This window comes from Mauremys reevesii, linkage group 3, assembly GCF_016161935.1.
Source record: "Mauremys reevesii isolate NIE-2019 linkage group 3, ASM1616193v1, whole genome shotgun sequence".
Lineage (NCBI taxonomy): Eukaryota > Metazoa > Chordata > Testudines > Geoemydidae > Mauremys > Mauremys reevesii.
Genome location: NC_052625.1, coordinates 53,950,164 through 53,968,202, shown reverse-complemented (window position 1 = coordinate 53,968,202; position 18,039 = coordinate 53,950,164). Strand labels below are relative to the sequence as shown.

The 18,039-nt window shown below is 48.4% G+C and overlaps 1 protein-coding gene across 24 annotated transcripts in view; it reads right to left on the bottom strand.

Annotated features, from left to right (window-relative positions):
• The window catches only part of DNAH14 (dynein axonemal heavy chain 14), a 459,746-nt gene that overhangs the window by 317,320 nt on the left and 124,387 nt on the right, over positions 1-18,039 (bottom strand). For all 24 annotated transcript variants that reach the window (XR_005596106.1, XM_039529958.1, XM_039529963.1 and 21 more), the window contains one exon: positions 769-1,110. Coding sequence is in view for 23 of the 24 variants with exons in the window: in XM_039529958.1 (XP_039385892.1) it covers positions 769-1,110 (342 nt within the window). In the remaining variant the exon portion in view is untranslated. The remainder of the gene's footprint in view (positions 1-768; positions 1,111-18,039) is intronic.

The window sequence follows — 18,039 nt, the reverse complement described above, 5'->3', positions numbered from 1 at the left end:
AGGAGGGAGAAAAAGTGTTCTTCTTAACCTCTGAGACTAGAAAAGAAGCAATGGGCTTAAATTGCAGCAAGGACGGATTAGGTTGGACATTAGGAAAAACTTTCTAATTGTCAGAGTGGTTAAGCACTGGAATAATTTGCCTAGGGAGGTTGTGGAATCTCCATCATTGGGGATTTTAAAGAGCAGGTTGGACAAACCCCTGTTAGGGACGGTTTATATAATATTTAGTCATGCCTTGAGTGCAGAGGACTGGACAAGATGACCTCTTGAGGTCTCTTCCAGTTCTATGATTGTATGTCATTGTCAACTTGGACTTCCATTAGCTGTCCACCTAGTCTGTCTTAAAGACTGTATATGTACAGACTGTATATGCTCTTTTGGCCAAGAACAGTCTTTTTGTTTGTACAGCACTTAGCAAAATGGGGACCTGGGCTCTGGGTGGTACTGCAATACAAATAAACAAACATAGTAAATGGGACTTAAGGATATGCCTAAGTGCTTTATTGAATTGGGGCATTTATGAATATTACATAATTATCCTCATAATACCTCTGCCTGCTACATAAGTATTATTACCCACACATTACATATGGGGAAAATGAGATATAGATATAGTATTAAGCAATTTGCCCAAGGCCACAATATGAGCTAGAGTAACAGTTAGGATCAGAATGCTTGAGTTCCTGATTCTTAAGCTCATTTTTAATCCATTAGACCAGACTGACTCTAAAGATGAAAATATGCTTTCTTAACAGAGCAGTCACTTACTTTGTTCTTAAAGTTCCTAAGTTCAAACTGTAGGTTGCCAAAATAGCCATCCAAATCTGCACTGAATTTTATAATATTGTCATTTTTGACTTTTTCACAAATAAGGATACTTGATTTAAGATCATGCAGACTGCGAGTAAGGATCTGATATAAAGCAAATTGTTCAGCTGGAATAAAGAAGTCATAGGCTCTCGCAATAGAATACAATTGGGAAAGAGTGTTATACTGAGTTTCTAGCATTGGCAACTCTGAGGAAATTTGGCTCAAAAAAGTCAAGTGCTCAATAAATTCTTCCACTGTTGTGAGATCTTTGTCCAGCTTTCTAAGTGCTGAATGGATAACCTAAAATAAATGAAACATCAATCATTATATTGTTCAAACACACACTTTTAAATTATTTATATTGTTATATTTTTCTCTGTTTTATCATCAAAATACTCAGAGAGAAGCCAGGAACAATGCAGTTAAAAAAAACAAAATGAAGTATAAGAGCTGGAGATAAAGGGCTGGATTTTCATTTACACTAAGGCTATGTCTAAGGGTCTGATGCCCAACTTGTATACACATACTCCCATTAGCTCTCATCTGAGCTAACACACTAAAAATGGTAGTGTACAGACGGTAGCACAGAAAGCTAGCACAGGCTAGCTGCCTCAGTACAAACCTGTCTGAACCCTGGTGGGTATGTACTTGGGGCAGCAAGCTCAGGCCACTGCTACCACAGCCCATACTACTGCAGATACACTATTTTGAGTGTGCCAGTGCCGATGAGAATTAACGCAAGCATGTGTACACAAGCTGGGAATCCTGGCCCTAACTCGTAGTGTAGTCAGACTCTTTCACACCTTTTCAACAGTGTAAAGTGACATACTCTAAAGCTTCATACCTTTTTATAAAATGCTGCCACTAAAAAAGAACATTTATTTACACTACAGGTAATTAGTTATTTGAGATGTGTTGTATCCATGTATTCCACTTGTGATATGCACAGGCCCCATGTATGTAAGACCAGAGTTTTCTGAGCAGTAGTGTCTTTTGGGGGCTGTGGCTATGCTCTATGCATTCTCCAATGCGCCATAGCCAATGGCTTAAAGTGCAGGGCATCCATAACCACTTCCCAGTTCCTTCACTAACACAGTCTCCAAATTAGCGAGAAACTTGGGATGCAGCCTCAGAGTTACTTTGTCTTTAAAAGAAACCATGTATGGTGGGTATGCCACTAGGGCCATTATTTCTTCTATGCACCCTGCTGAGGTGATGGCCATTAGAAATGGTGTCTTCATGGACATGTGTAAAAGAGAGAGCAAGTTGCCATGGGCTCAAAGGGAAGTCTAGTCAAAGCTCTGGAAACTAAGTTAAGGTCCCAGGTTGGAATGGGTGGTCTCACATTTGGGAAGAGATTCCCAATGCCCTTAAGGAACATACACATCAGTGGATGAGCGAACACCAAGTATCCATCTAACAGTGAAAAGCCGTTATGACAGCAAAATGTACCTTAAGGGAGCTGAGTGAGAGTTTTTACATCCTGAGGTCTAAAATGTAGTCTAAAATCAGAGGGAGAGAAAACAAGGTTGGGTCTGTGTGCTTAGAATGACACCAAATTTGGAATCATTTCCATTTTTTGTAGGTAAGTATGTCAAGTGGTCAGCTTTTGGCTGTGCAGCAACATATCTTTCACCTCAACAGGGTATTCCACTTCTAAAACTTGGAACCAATAAGGAGCCAACCCTGAAGGCGGAAGACCTGAAGGTTGGGGTGAAAGCCTCTCGCTCTGAGAGAGCAGGAGGGGAATGGGCCTAAGACAAACCTGAAGACATATTGCCGTCTGTGTCAGGTAAGGGAACCAGACTTGCCTTGGCCAGGAGGGGCAATCAGAATAACTCATTTTGTCTTGCTGAATTTTCAACAGAATCTTCAACAGATGAGGAAATGAGAGAAAGGCATACAAGAGGTCCCTGTCTCATGGAAGGATGAGGGCATCTCCAAGTGAATGTTTCCCCAGGTCAGGCCTGGAGCAGTAACGAGGACATTTCTTGTTCTGGTAAGTAGTGGAGAGCTCTGTAGTCGGGGTTCCACAAAGGCTAATATGTCTTGTAGCACCTCTGAGTTCAGTTCCCATTAACGGTCGTGAGAAGAGTTCTGATTAAGACTGTTGGTTGTCATGTTCTGTATCCCCATTAGACAGATAGCGGAGACGAGCACATTGTGACAGATGCACCAATTCCCAAGTTTGAGTGCTTCCGTGCAGAGGGAGGGAGATCTGGTGCTCACTAGTGATTTATGTAAAACATACAGGTCATATTGTCCATCATGACCTTCATATAGGCGTTCTTGATGAAAGGCAGAAAGTGTGCACACATGTTCCAGATGGCCCTTAGCTCCAAAATATTGCTATGGAGGGTTGCTTCTGTGGAAGACCACTTGCCTTTAACTTTGCAGTTGTGTAGGTGAGCTCCTCAGCCTATTAGGGAGGCATCTATTATTAGAGTCAGTGTCAGTTGCATGAATGGAACACTTGCTTGGACATTGGATGGGTCTGTCCAACAGTCTAAGGAGTGCTTTACTGTGGAGGTTAGTGATACTTTGTTTAGTCTGTTCTTGTTTGGGGAATAGACAGAAGTGATCCACATCTAAAGACATCTCATGAACATTCAGGTGTTTGGGGTGTTGAAAGTGCATGCTGCCATATGACCTAGCAGTTGCAGGCATTTCCAGGTCAATGTTTGAGAACTGGACTGGACCGGACCGGACCGGACCATCTCTTTGAGACTCGTAAGGGTGGTGAGTCTGTGCAGTGGGAGGAACGCTCCTGTTTGTACTGCATTGAGGCCGGCACTGATAAACTCCAGTCGCTGTACTGAGGTCAGTGTTGATTTCTGTAAACTGAGCTGTAGACCCAGTTAAACAAATGTGTGTCCCTGGTCATCTGGGTGGCTTGTACAGCTTTCTGAAATGAGGGAGCCCTGAGGCGGCATTTGCTAAACTATGGATCACAATGCTGAATGTTCACAGGTGCACCACTACGATGGAAAGAACCTTGAAAGATACCCTGTGTGCAGATGAGAAGCAGAATGGGAGCATCCTGTACTAATAATGGTCCTGCCCGAAGATAAACCATAAGAATCTCCTCTGTGGCGGTCATATCAGGATGTGGAAGTAGGCATCTTGTAGATCGTGGACTAAAAACCAATCTCCTTGCTTTAGAGCTGGAATAATGGCTGCTAGAATGACCATCTAGAACTTTTGCACCTTCACATATTTGTTTAATGCCCTTAGATCTACAACGGGCTTCCACCCTCCCTTTGCCTTGGGAATCAGGAAATAATGAGAGTAAAATCCCTTTACCATGAGATGCACTGGGACTGGTTCTACGGCCCCTAGGCATAAGAGATGATCTGTTTCCTGGTGAAGCAGGTTCTCATCAGAAGTGTGCCCGAAGAGGGGCGGGGAAGGAGAGTGGGACTGGGGGAGGGATATAAACTGAATGGTGTAACCCTTTGAAATAATCTCCAAGACCCACCCGTCAGATGTGATCTTCTCCCAACTGCTGTGAAAGAGAGCTAGGCGACTTCTGAAGGGGTGTGACCGAGTAGATGGCAGCTCATGTTTTGAGTTATAGTTGTTCAGACCCTCAACCAACCTGTCAAAAGTGTTTAGAAGAGGTGGTCTGAGAGGTCACTGGTTGAGGTGTTGACTGCTTCTGAACCCCGAGCCTTTTACATTGCAGCTCATAATAGCACTGGGACTGTGGGTACTGAGGAAGTCGTGACCTGTCCTGTGGCTGAGCACTACATCTTCCCTTCTGTACCTTCCATTTCCATGTACTAGATTCTTAGGGAGGGTAATGTGGCCTAGGAATCCTTCAAGGTGTGGAGAGAAGAGTGTCTTCTCTGCAAAGAACTCAGGCCCTTCAAACAGGGGATCTTCCATCATCATCATCTGCAGCTCTTTGGGCAACCCAGAAATGTGTTGCCAAGAAGCCTGCTTCATTACCACTGCAGTCGAGATTGAGCGGACCGCTGTATCAGCAGCATCCAATGCTGTCTACTAACTGACCCTGTCTGACAATGGCCTGAAACAGCTCCTTTTGTGTCTCTGGTAAATGTTCCAGAAATGTACTGAGTTTCCCATAATTAATAAAATTATATTTGGGCATTACAGCTTGGTATTTCATGACTCTAAACTACAATGTTGCAGACCAATATGCCTTCCTGCCAAAGTGACCTAGCATTTTCCAATCCTGATTGTATGAGGTCAACTTGCCATGATATTGCTTGCCTCATGTATTAACCGCATCTACTATGATGGAGTTGGGTTGCAGATGTTGAAATAGGAAGTCTACCTCTTTGGGAGGGATGTAGTATTTTTCAGTTCTCTTAAAATCATCACCTAGTGATTGGGGGAAGGCTTTACAGCCTCATCTGGTGGAAATGGGGAGAAGTTAGCTGGGAGGAGTAGCTTCCCCTTTAAGCCCTTCTTCCTCTTGTGCAAAGCTTCTTCCTCCCCGGCTCAGGGGCTCTGGACAGCGAGGCTGTAAGAAACTATCTCGTGGACTCTCTCTCTCAGAGATACTGGATGGCCGTGATGTGTAAGTCACCCAAGATCCCAATACCGCCATTGTAGGGGAAGGGTATTAGGTGATGGGGTTGCCCCAGTGGGCCCATAACATGATCATGCGTTGGCTCAATGGAATTGAGGAGCGCCCTTGTATTGTGACAGCAGGCCACAATGAGAGACCAGGAAAATGACATCCTCCTTGTCACTGGGTAAGGGTGGCGCTGACCAGGCTATTAGTAGTACATGGCATGATGCAGAGGACAATTCCAGGTGCCAGGATGTGCTCAGTACCAGGGCCCCAGTACCGACTAATGGGGACTGTGGTTCTTTCCCAACCGTCAGGTCTGTAGGGTACCAGAACTCTTGCGGTACTGTGGGCTCGTTATCTCAGTGTCTGTGGAATGTTATCGGTACTGATGGCTGAGATGGTGCAGAGCGTTCCCTAGATGGGAGCTTTGTCACACCCGGTACTGAAGGTTTACTTGGTGCCTCTCTTTTAGAGATGGTACAGTAACTGTCTTTGTCCTTAAGGGGTAGTACCGCTGCCTCAGAACCTGACTCCTGGTGTCTCTAGGCAGTGCAGCTGAGCTCACAGCAGAGGCACTCTGATACTTCGGGTTACTATTAGTATCGATGTGGCTGCAATGGGGAACCCCTCTGGCTGGCCAACAACTCAGTTTGGGGGCTTGGAGCCCTTTTTCTCAAGCCTTTATAGGGAGAATCTGCTGGTCTTTTCTGCGACTCTACTCCTTTGACACTGAAAACTCTGGGTATGATCTGGGGTCTACACCAGAGTCCCCTGGAGGCTGAAGTGTCTTCTCCATAAGAAGGCATTTTGACTTCAGCTCCCAGTTCTTGCAAGACCTTGGCTTTATCTGGTTGCAGAGGGAACACTTCTGCACTGGACACAGTGAGAGTGTCTGTCCATTACAGGAATTGACTCTTTGCAGGAGAGGCACCTCTTGAAGCTCAGCTGAGCATGCCTCTGGAGGAAGGGCTATCACCCTCTAGCAGTGAGGAATGCAGAAGAAAGTTATTTCTCCCTCCTTCCCCCCCCCTTTTTTTTTTAAACTGGAAGAATTTAGAGAGAGTCTTCTAAACGCCCTTAGCAGGAAGGGATGGAATCCCCCTAGACAGGGCAGGAAATATAAATTAAAGGTCTTTTCTGTCTTTTTTATCACAACGGATAAACTGAAAACTCAATGATGAATAGTTTTTTCTCCCAAAGAGGTCTAGATGTTTAGTATCCTTGTAAAATGATGCTGACCTTTTCTGTTGCTTACTCTTCTTACTTGCTGCTTGAGAGTGTTTGGAACAGGGTCTGAGAAGAGATAATCTGCCTCTTTAGCTGGTACATATTTTTTCTGCTCTTCCAGATGTAAGGGCAACGGTGGCCAGAATCTGTGACAGTCGTTGCTGGTTCTCAGACTGCCTCACTGATAAAAAGGGCAACCTTATTCGGAATCGAGCTATGATGGATGTCCAATAATCTCTGAGGAGCCTCCTGCACTTCTAGTGGTATCTGGAGGTGCTTCAGCAGTCCTTTTTGACAGTTTTCAGGAACTGAAACCAAAGCTCAAACCACTGCCTCGTTGGGTGAAGATGACAGGACCAGTGGAGCTGGTGTCCCCTTGTTCCAGCTGACTGACTTCATCTGACTGTTGGTCCTGTCTAGGAAGCTGAGAAGGATCCTCCTTGGGATAAAATGGCCTTCTGTCACCTTGTGTCATGCTCACTATGTGGTCCCGGAGAGGGATGTCTTGTATACAGGCCCCAGAGATTTCAATAGGGACACTGAGGTGTTTCAGAGGGGAAGGGAGCAGGAGCCCCTGAGGGAGCATACTGTATCATATGAGGGTGACAGTCACTAATGAGGGAGTGCTGAAACCAATGTCACCTCTAATTTTTTTCATCCATCTGTGGAATAAATTCTGTTATATGCACTGAGGTAATGTGCGGATGTGCATCACCAGTAGAAATAAAAAACCTAGATATGTTATTTTTTAAAAGTTACCATAGGAATAATTACTCCAGACAGGTCAGATTAGGCATTTTAGAACTCACTACTCAAAGAATTAAATTTATGTGTAAGAGAAATAAAAATTATGAAACACATAGACCAATCAAAAAACTAAAATAACACTTTGAAAAAATAAAATTACACAATGTATGTGCACTGCAAAAAGTAACAATAATACAAATGTGTTAGGAGGTGAGTGTGTGTGTGTAAGACAGAGACAGTGTGTGAACTGGATGCTGGGAAAGTTTCTGAGAGACACCATGTGCTGTCTCTTTAAGGCAATCATAGAAAGCTCTCCTGCTCCTGAGCCCTGTCCCCCGCCTTCCCCTGCTCTGCAAAGATGGGGTACATGGGCGGGGGGAGGTGGAGAGTCAGAGTGAGTGTGTGTGTGTGCGCTCACTGCTAGGGAAGTCTCTGAGACACTGCACGCTGTCTCTTTAAGGCACTCACTCACAACCCAGAAGGCTTGTTCAGACCTCAGCGGCTCTCCTGCTCTAAGTCCCGAGCCCTGTCTCCTCTCCCCTACTCTGTGGAGATAGGGTACAGGGGTGGGGGAAGGAGGACACCTTGATATCAGCACCCCCTTCCCCTCCCCATTCTACACAGCCAGCAGGATGGTCCTGGGAGCAGCTGCAGGAGCAATATGGCTGCAAAGCAGCAGGGGGACGGGGCACTGTAGCAAAGTGAAATTCACCGGTATGGTGCCTCCTGCTGGTCTTGGGAATTAGCTCAATTCCAGCTCGGAGCACCCTCTCCTGGCCGGTGGTTCACTTGCCTCAGGCCTCCCATGTTCGTCCTGGACCCCGGTGCCCCTTTACCTTGGGGTTCTGTCCCCAGCAGTAACCCAAAGTCTGGGTCTCCCCTCCCAAGGGAACCCCCCAACCCTCTATCCCCACCTTGCCTCAGTGGCTACGGCCAGTCATCATCTAGCCCTCGCTCACTGGGGCAGACTGCAGTCTGTCATGGCCACTCATCATTGGCAAGGAGGTTGGCCCAGCTGCCTCTGCCTATTTCTGGGCTGCGCCTCTCCAACCCCAGTACCTGTTTTGGCCTTTTAGCAAGGCCACAGCCTGGCAATTTACCAGGCTGGAGCTCCCCAGCTCCTCTTGCCTTTCCCCAGCCCTGCTCCATTCCCTGTACCCTGTGCTTCCAGGCAGCCAGGTCCTTCTCCAAGGCTGGAGAGAGACTGGCTCACAGCCCTTTTATAGGGCCAGCTGTGGTCTGATTGGGGTGTGGCCCCAGCTGTGGCTGCCTTCCCAATCGGCCTACCATATTGGCTCCCCAAAGCAGCCCTTTCCCAGAGCTGTTTTAACCCCTTCAGGGCCAGAGTGCGGTGACCGCCCCGCTACAGGCACCTAAACACACATTGCCAGATGTGTGTGGCTCTGCTAATCAAGTATGCGCAGCTTAGAGGGAACACAGGCTGAGGCCTGGTCTACACTAGGCGTTTAAATCGGTTTTACGAGCGTAAAACCGATTTAACGCCACAACCGTCCACACTAGGAGGCACCTTATATCGATTTTAATGGCTCTTTAAATCGGTTTCTGTACTCCTGCCCGACGAGAGGAGTAGCGCTAATATCGGTATTAACATATCGGAATAGGGTTAGTGTGGCTGCAATCGACGGTATTGGCCTCCGGGAGCTATCCCACAGTGCACCACTGACCGCTCTGGACAGCATTCTCAACTCGGATGCACTGGCCAGGTAGACAGGAAAAGCCCCGCGAACTTTTGAAATTCATTTCCTGCTTCGACAGCGTGGAGAGCTCATCATCACAGGTGACCACGCACAGCTCATCAGCACAGTTAACAATGCAGTCTCCTGAGAATCGAAAAAGAGCCCCAGCATGGACCGCTCGGGAGGTACTGGATCTGATCGCTATATGGGGAGAGGATTCAGTGCTAACAGAACTGCGTTCCAAAAGACGAAATGAAAAAGTATTTGAAAGAATTTCTAAGGCTATGACTGCTAAAGGCCACAGCAGGGACTCCGTGCAGTGCAGAGTGAAAGTTAAGGAGCTCAGACAAGCCTACCAGAAAACCAAAGAAGCAAATGGAAGGTCCGGGGCAGGTCGAAAAACATGCCGCTTCTATGATGAGCTGCATGCAATTTTAGGGGGCTGCGCCACAAGTACCCCACCCCTGACCGTGGATTCCGAGGTGGGGGTTGTAATCTCTGCCATGTCTGAGGATTATGCAGACGGGGAAGATGAAGAGGAAGAAGAAGAGGAAGACCTCGCAGAGAGCACACAGCACTCCCCAGCAGCCAGGAGCTTTTTATCACCCTGACGGAATTACCCTGCTCCCAGCCCTCACAAGCAACTATTGCAGAGAATGACGCCATGGAAGGGAGCTCTGGTGAGTGTACCTTTGCAAATAGCAAACAGTGTTTTTTAAGCAAGCCTTTTTTAATGATTGATTTGCCCTGAGGACTTGGGATGCATTCGCAGACAGTATAGTTACTTAGAAAAGTTTGTTAACATGTCCAGGGATTGAGAGGAAATCCTCCAGGGACATCTCGATGAAGCGCTCCTGTAGGTACTCCAGAAGCCTTTGCAGAAGGTTTCTGGGCAAGGCATCCTTGTTCCGCCCACCATGGTAGGACACTTTACCATGCCATGCATGTAGCAAGTAATCAGGTATCATTGCGTGGCAAAGCATCGCAGCGTATGGTCCCGGGGACTGCTGGCATTCAAGAAGCATCCGCTCTTTATCTTGTTCTGTTATCCTCAGCAAAGTGATATCGTTCAGGATAACCTGGTTAAAAATCAGGAATTTAAGTAAGGGGGGTGGCCATTTTTCTACTGGGTTCGTGGAATGCAGCAGCTTAAAAACACTTTCCTGCACGTAGCGGCGGGGGAGGAGGAGGGTGAAATGCCGATGATCTTTTCTGTTTGGTCACCAGCGAGGCGATCTTCCCAAGCTACCGGACAAGCAGTGGGTGGGGGAGGGGAAGGTTGTTGATTAGCAGGAGCTAGCGTGGTATTAGCCATGCGTTGGGGGGGGAGGGTAAATCACTGAGACAGTGGCTTACCATGGCCGCATGCAAGCTGAATCCTGATGCCTGGACCTGTGTCTGTGAGATCTGTAACCCCAGAGATGCAAGCAGTCACTATTCAGATAAAAATGCGACCTTGTAGGGAAATCACATGTGCTATGTAAGGTGAATAGTGCTTTTCACTGTGAAAGAGTATAACCATTGTTCTGTAAAATGTATCTTTCTAAATATTTATCTCCCTCATGCAGCTGCAAATTTTTCAAGCGTCCCTCCTCCATCCCAAAGGCTAGCACAGATAAGGCAGAGGAAAAGAAGACGCGAGATGAGATGATCTCGGATATTATGGAAGTTACACGCAATGAAAGAGCTCATCTGAATGAGTGGAAGGACGTGGTTTCAAATTACAGGAAAGAGGCCAGTGAACGTGAGGACAGGAGGGATGAACGTGAGGACAGGAGGGACAACCGAGATGAGAGGTGGCGGCAGGAAGACCGGCAGGAAAATCAGCGGTGGCGGCAGGAAGATCAGCGGTGGCGGGATGCAACTCTGGGGCTGCTGCGTGATCAAACTGACATGCTCCGGCGTCTTGTGGAGCTTCAGGAACGGCAGCAGGATCACAGAGTGCCGCTGCAGCCCCTGTATAACCCCCCTCACCATGTTCCTTAGCCTCCTCACCCAGACGTGTAAGAACGCGTGGGGAGGCTCTGCACCCGCCCACTCCACCCCGTGGATAGCCCAACCAGAAGGATGCCGTTACTCTGAATTTTTTTAATGGCCTTCTCCATCCCTCCTTTCCTCCTCCCAAAGCACACCCTTACTTCTCTCCTCTTTTATAATGAAAAATAAAGAATTCATGCTTTTAAATGAGAGTGACTTTCTTAGCATAAGTAAGCTGTACTCGAAGGGGAGGGGAGTTGCTTACAGGGACTGAGTCAATCAAGGGGGTTGGGTGTTCATCAACAAACACAGCAGTCACACTGTACCCTGGCCATTGATGAAGCTCGTTTTCAAAGCTTCTCTGATGCGCACCGCTTCCTGGTGTGCTCTTCTAATCTCCCTGGTGTCTGGCTGCGCGTAATCAGCGGCCAGGTGATTTGCCTCAGCCTCCCACCCCGCCATAAAGGTCTCCCCCTTACTCTCACAGAGATTGTGGAGAATACAGCAAGCAGCAATAACATAGGGGACATTGGTTTGGCTGAGGTCTGAGCGAGTCAGTAATGTGCGCCAGCGAGCCTTTAAACGGCCAAATGCACATTCCACCACCATTCTGCACTTGCTCAGCCTGTAATTGAACAGATCCTGACCACTGTCCAGGCTGCCTGTGTATGGCTTCATGAGCCATGGCATCAAGGGGTAGGCTGGGTCCCCCAGGATAACGACAGGCATTTCAACATCCCCAACTGTTATTTTCTGGTCTGGGAAGTAAGTCCCTTGCTGCAGCCGTTTAAACAGAGTAGTGCTTATGAATACGTGAGTGTCATGAACCCTCCCTGGCCATCCCGCGTGGATGTTTGTGAAACGTCCCTTGTGATCCACCAGTGCTTGCAGCACCATTGAAAAGTACCCCTTCCGGTTTACGTACTGGGTGCCCTGGTGCTGCGGTGCCAAGATAGGGATATGGGTTCCATCTATCGCCCCCCCACAGTTAGGGAATCCCATTGCAGCAAAGCCATCCACTATGGCCTGCACGTTTCCCAGAGTCACAACCTTTCGTAGCAGCAGCTTAGTGATTGCTTTGGCTACTTGCATCACAGCAGCCCCCACAGTAGATTTTCCAACTCCAAATTGATTCCCGACTGACCGGTAGCTGTCTGGCGTTGCAAGCTTCCACAGGGCTATCGCCACTCGCTTCTCTACTGTGAGGGCTGCTCTCATCTTGGTATTATGGCGTTTCAGGGCAGGGGCAAGCAAGTCACAAAGTTCCATGAAAGTGCCCTTACGCATGCGAAAGTTTCGCAGCCACTGGGAATCGTCCCACACCTGCAACACAATGCGGTCCCACCAGTCAGTGCTTGTTTCCGGCCCAAAATCGGCGTTCAATGGATAGAATCTGCCCCATTACCATCAGGATCTCCAAAGCGCCGGGGCCCGCGGTTTGAGAGAATTCTGTGTCCACGTCCTCATCACTGTCATCGCCGCGCTGCCGTATCCGCCTCTTACTCGCCTCGGTTCGAAGGTCCTGGTTCAGCATATACTACACGAGAGTGCGCGAGGTGTTTAAAACATCCACGATTGCGGTATGGAGCTGAGCAGGGTCCATGCTTGCTGTGCTATGGCGTCTGCACGGTTCACCAAGCAAAAAGGGCGCGAAACGGTTGTCTGCCGCTGTCAGGGAGGGAGGGAGGGGTGAGGCTGTACCCAGAACCACCCGCGAAAATGATTTTTGCCCCATCAGGCACTGGGATCTCAACCCGGAAATGCCAAGGGGCGGGGGAGGCTGCGGGAACTATGGGATAGCTACGGAGTAGCTACCCACAGTGCAATGCTCCAGAAATCGATGCTAGCCTCGGACCGTGGACGCACACCACCGATTTAATGTGTTTAGTGTGGCCACGCACACTCGATTTTATAAAATCTGTTTTACAAAACCGGTTTATGCAAATTCGGAATAGTCCCGTAGTGTAGACGTACCTTGAGACATTCCTAGATGCCCTATCTGGATAATGTCCCTTGAACTGAGGGTGATGTATTTCTATTGGCTATGGATTCAGAAAAGGAATATGAGACCTCTCAATGGCGATGCCGTTGGTTCCAGAGAGGAATGGGTTCTACCTTGATTTGTGAATGGTACTGGGAAGGATTACTGTACCACTAATGGAACTATTTTGCTACTTGATATTATTGTAAATTCCGCAAGAAAAGCAGGGATTACAATTATGTATAGACCATTAAGTCACCCGGTACTGTACAACGCGACCCTCTCCAGCAGTATGTTTTGGGTGCTCAGGGCAGCCAGCAGAAAAGTAAATCACTGTGGCGCAGGAGATGGGACTGGGGAAGACCTAGCTGGTGGCTCCTACCCTGCATTGTGCTCAGCTGCTAGCCCCAGCTAGGCTGGGGAGGATGAGACTTCCTCTTCCCCTGCACAGCATCTGAGGCAGTGTCAGACCCACCCTCAGATTTCTCCCCTGGCTGCAGAAAGCTCTGTAAAATCCCTCTCCCCACACCCATTGCGCCTCAGCTGCAAGGGGAGGGATTCCTGTACAGGGAGCCGCCCCTTCATCCACCCAACCCCCATGAATTCAGACCCCTTCATACCCAGACCCTCCAGACGAGCCTCACCTCCCCGCACTCAGAACCCCCATGATGAGCCCCACTCCACCTGCATCACCCTGATGAGCCACCCACACTGGATCCACATCCCACTGAGCCCCAACCATCTGAACCTGGATTCCCACCCCACTGAGCCCCACTCCCTGAGCATCTGGACCACTCACTGAGCCCCCCACACCCAGACTCTGCCTGCTGGGCTCTATCCCCCCACACACAGACCCCCAACCACCTTCACCTGGACTCCCCAACAAGCCCCTGGTCATCCAGATCCCCCACACACCTGGCTCCCCCATTGATCCACTTGCACCCAGACTGCCCCATACAGAACCCTCTTAACCCACACCTGGATCCCCCCACTTAAGCCCCTCCACACTTTGATCCTGCCTTGCTGAGCCTGTCTGCCCACACAGAGGGACAGGGCCCTGGGGTGTTTCTGGGGCAACCCAGGTCCTTGTGCTGTGTCAGGGTTGGGTGCAGCCTCACAGCTGAGTCTGTGTCCCAGGGGGAGCTGCACAGTGATCTCCCACTTCTTCTCCCCAATGACATGCTGGAGCTTCCACATTTATTCAACAAATAAAATTTGCAGAATTTTAAAATTTTTGGTGCAGGAGTATGAAGAGCCATTATCACTCTCCTTATGAGCTCCAGCCATACCTATACCAGCACGTGGAGTCTCAGAATGCTTGGAGACAGGGGTCAATGACCTCTTCTTTGAAGAGGACTTGATAGGAGATTTGTCCCTACTCTCTTTCTACTAATGTTTGCTCTTTTCCTCATTTTCCCCGATGATTCCTGAGTGTTTTAGGGAAAGATGCCCAGAGCAAAACAAAGCCAAGCTTAATGGGACAAACCTGGACTCCACTGGCCAACATACTGGAGGATTCAGCAGGACAGGATGTGACTCTATCCTCATGGACCTATCCATAAGGAAACACCCTAAGCTGGACTTCTCTGGGATGTCTGGCCCAAGGGCAAAATGATCTACAAATACAGCACTTTGATGGTGGGTGAGTCTCCTTATAGATAAGTGTCATGGTCATGTGCTAACTGGGTACAGACAGACTGATCACACACTATTTAAATCCTGGGGATTTTCACATGCTGGCCCCAGAACATATATGGAGAATTAAGAAAAATGGAGGGGGGGGAGATAACCCCCTTAAAATTGTTGCCAATTATAACTATCTAATCAACCAACTAACAATATAACACTACTAGTTGGATAACTAACTATATACAACTACAAAGAGAAGCTAAACTCAGACAAGCTATGGACACTAATGCTCTGTCTCAGATCAAGGGTGGTGAGAAGGAACTGTAGTGGCAGTTGGTCCTGCATAGCCCTTTTTAGCCTTGGTATGGTGATAGGTAGGACCCATGCACAGCCCAATGAACACTGCTAGCAAAAACTTCCATTCACAGGCATATGCAGCACATGCACACCCTAAAGCAGAATGCAAATAGGGACAAGCACTCAAAGAAGGAATAAGCTACTTCCATCCGTGAAGCAGATCTCTCAGGTGTCGAGGGAGATCATGAACCAGTAACGGTGCTGAGGTCTGTGCCAGAGTACGTAACTTCTTGGCAGAAAAAAGTAACAGAAGGACATCTTCGTCAGTTACCATTAGGTGTCTCAGTACCTTGAGCTGTGGGGGGGGGGGGGGGAGATGTACCACAAATAAAGTCTCAGGCAGCAAGGTCTCAGGAGGAAGTACAGTCAGTACGAGAGAGTAATAACTGCTCACACTCTGCACCAGTGCCATGGGTAGTGTGATAGACCCAGGCCAGTTGGGTACAGCAGAATAGCAGAAGGCAGATATACTGGCCACTGGATTAACAGTTTTCTGTTCCCTGACTGACCAGAGCAGGGGCTGCTCCAGGCTAATGAGAACACCTGACTCTAATTAACCTGTAAAGAGTCAGGTGAGGCCATTCAGTTAATGTGACCACCTGACTCTAATTAAGGCCCTGCTGATACTATAAAAAGGGCTCACTCCAGTCAGGCAAGGGAGAGCCAGGGAGCCAGAGGAGAGGAGGTGAGGCTGAAGGGCTGGTTACTGAAGACACCCTCAAACCATCGCTAAAGGAGCTGTAAGGTAAGGGTGAAGAAGGGAGAGGCAGGAGAGCTGTGGGGAAGTGGCCCAGGGAAATGTAGCGACTCTGGCAGTGAAAGGTTGGCTGCCAACAACTGCTACCATTAGGGTCCCTGGGCTGGAACCTGGAGTAGAGGGCGGGCCCGGGTTCCCCCTCAACCCACCACTACAGGAACAGCTCCTGGAAGGGGAAGTCAGGTCCCTGTCAGGACAGGAGGCTGGGTACGTCTACACTACGGGATTATTCCGAATTTACATAAACCGGTTTAACAAAACAGATTGTATAAAATCGAGTGTGCGCGGCCACACTAAACACATTAAATCGGTGGTGTGCGTCCACGGTCCGAGGCTAGCGTCGATTTCTGGAGCATTGCACTGTGGGTAGCTATTCCGTAGCTATCCCATAGTTCCCGCAGCCTCCCCCCCCCCTTTGAATTTCCGGGTTGAGATCCCAGTGCCTGATGCGGCAAAAATCATTGTCGCGGGTGGTTCTGGGTAAATGTCGTCAGTCACTCCTTCCGCTGGGAAAGCAACGGCAGACAAGCATTTCATGCCTTTTTTTCCCTGGATTGCCCTGGAAGATGCCATAGCATGACAATTATGGAGCCTGTTTCGCCTTTTGTGACTGTCACCGTATGTGTACTAGATGCCGCTCACAGAGGCGATTCAGCAGTGCTACACAGCTGCATGCTTTTGCTTTTGCATGATAGCAGAGATGGTTATCAGCCATATTGTACCATCTACCATACCATAAATTGGTAATAAGATGGGCATGGTTACCAGTCCTTTTGCACTGTTCCATTTGCTGCTGTCATAAGTGCCCCGGCTGCTCTTAGCCAGGGGCGCAAAAGCCAAAATTGGGAATGACTCCCTGAGTCAATCCCTCCTTTTTGGTATCTAAAAATAGAATCAGTCCTGCCTAGAATATGGGCAAGTGTACTAGAGAACCACTGTATCAGAGAACCAGAGAGCACAGCTGCTCTGTGTCAGATCCTGCATAGATTATGAGCTGTATGCTATTCACAGGGGGTGCTCCTGCAACAACCCCACCTGTTCATTCCATTCTTCCCCAGCCTTCCTGGGCTACCATAGCATTGTCCCCCCACTTGTGTGATGAAGTAATAAAGAATGCAGGAATACTTGTTAGTGAGAAATGAGTGGAAGGCAGCCTCCAGTTGCTATGATAGTCCACATAGGACATTAAGGAGTGTGGAGGAGAGGAGCCCAGCATCCTGCTGCTAGTCCAGGGGCAATTGAATCTTTTCTTTACACATGAAGTGTGGGGCTGATGAAGCTCAGCCCCTGTTGCTATGATGATGATGGTTATCAGCCATATTGTACCATCTACCAGGAAAAATTAGGGCCAGGCGCCTTGATCGACCTGATGGATGCTAGTACGCATGGTTACCAGTCCTTTTGCACTGCCCCATGTGCCAATAGGCTGATGATGACGATGGGTATCAGTCTTATTGTACCATCAGCCACCCATGGCGGGGGGGGGGAGCAAGGATGTTGGTGTTGAGTGCTGCACTATCGCGTCTATCTGCAGCATTCAGTAAAGATAGGGTGACATGTAAAAGAGTCAAGACAGGATTGTTTTCCTTTCACTTCTGGGGTGGGTGGGGTGCGTAAATTGCCTAGCTATGCCCTGACCCACCATGGACACTGTTTTTGACCCTAGAAGCATTTGGAGCTCAGCCAAGAATGCAAATGCTTTTCAGAGACTGCAGGAACTGTGGGATAGCTTGAGTCCTCCAGTCCATGAGCGTCCATTTGATTCTTTGGCTTTCCGTTACGCTTGCCACGCAGCAGTGCGCTGAGTCCCTGCTATGGCATCTGTCTGGAGATATTTAAAAAATGATTTTGAATTTCGTCTTCTGTAACGGAGCGCTGATAGAACAGATTTGCCTGCCCTTACAGCGATCACGTCCGCATCGTCCATGCTGGAGCTCTTTCTTTATTTTGATTTTTAACTGCATCACCACCCGTGCTGATCGGAGCTCCACGCTGGGCAAACAGGAAATATTCAAAAGTTCGCGGGGCTTTTCCTGTCTACCTGGCCACTGCATCCGAGTTCAGATTGCTGTCCAGAGCGGTCAGTGGTGCACTGTGGGATACCGCCCGGAGGCCAATACCGTCGATCTGCGGCCACACTAACCCCAATCCGATATGTTAATACCGATATTAGCACTACTCCTCTCGTTAGGGAGGAGTACAGAAACCGGTTTAAAGAGCCCTTTATACCGATATAAAGGGCCTCTTAGTGTGGACGGGTGTGGCATTAAATCGGTTTTACGCTCCTAAAACCGGTTTAAACGCGTAGTGTAGA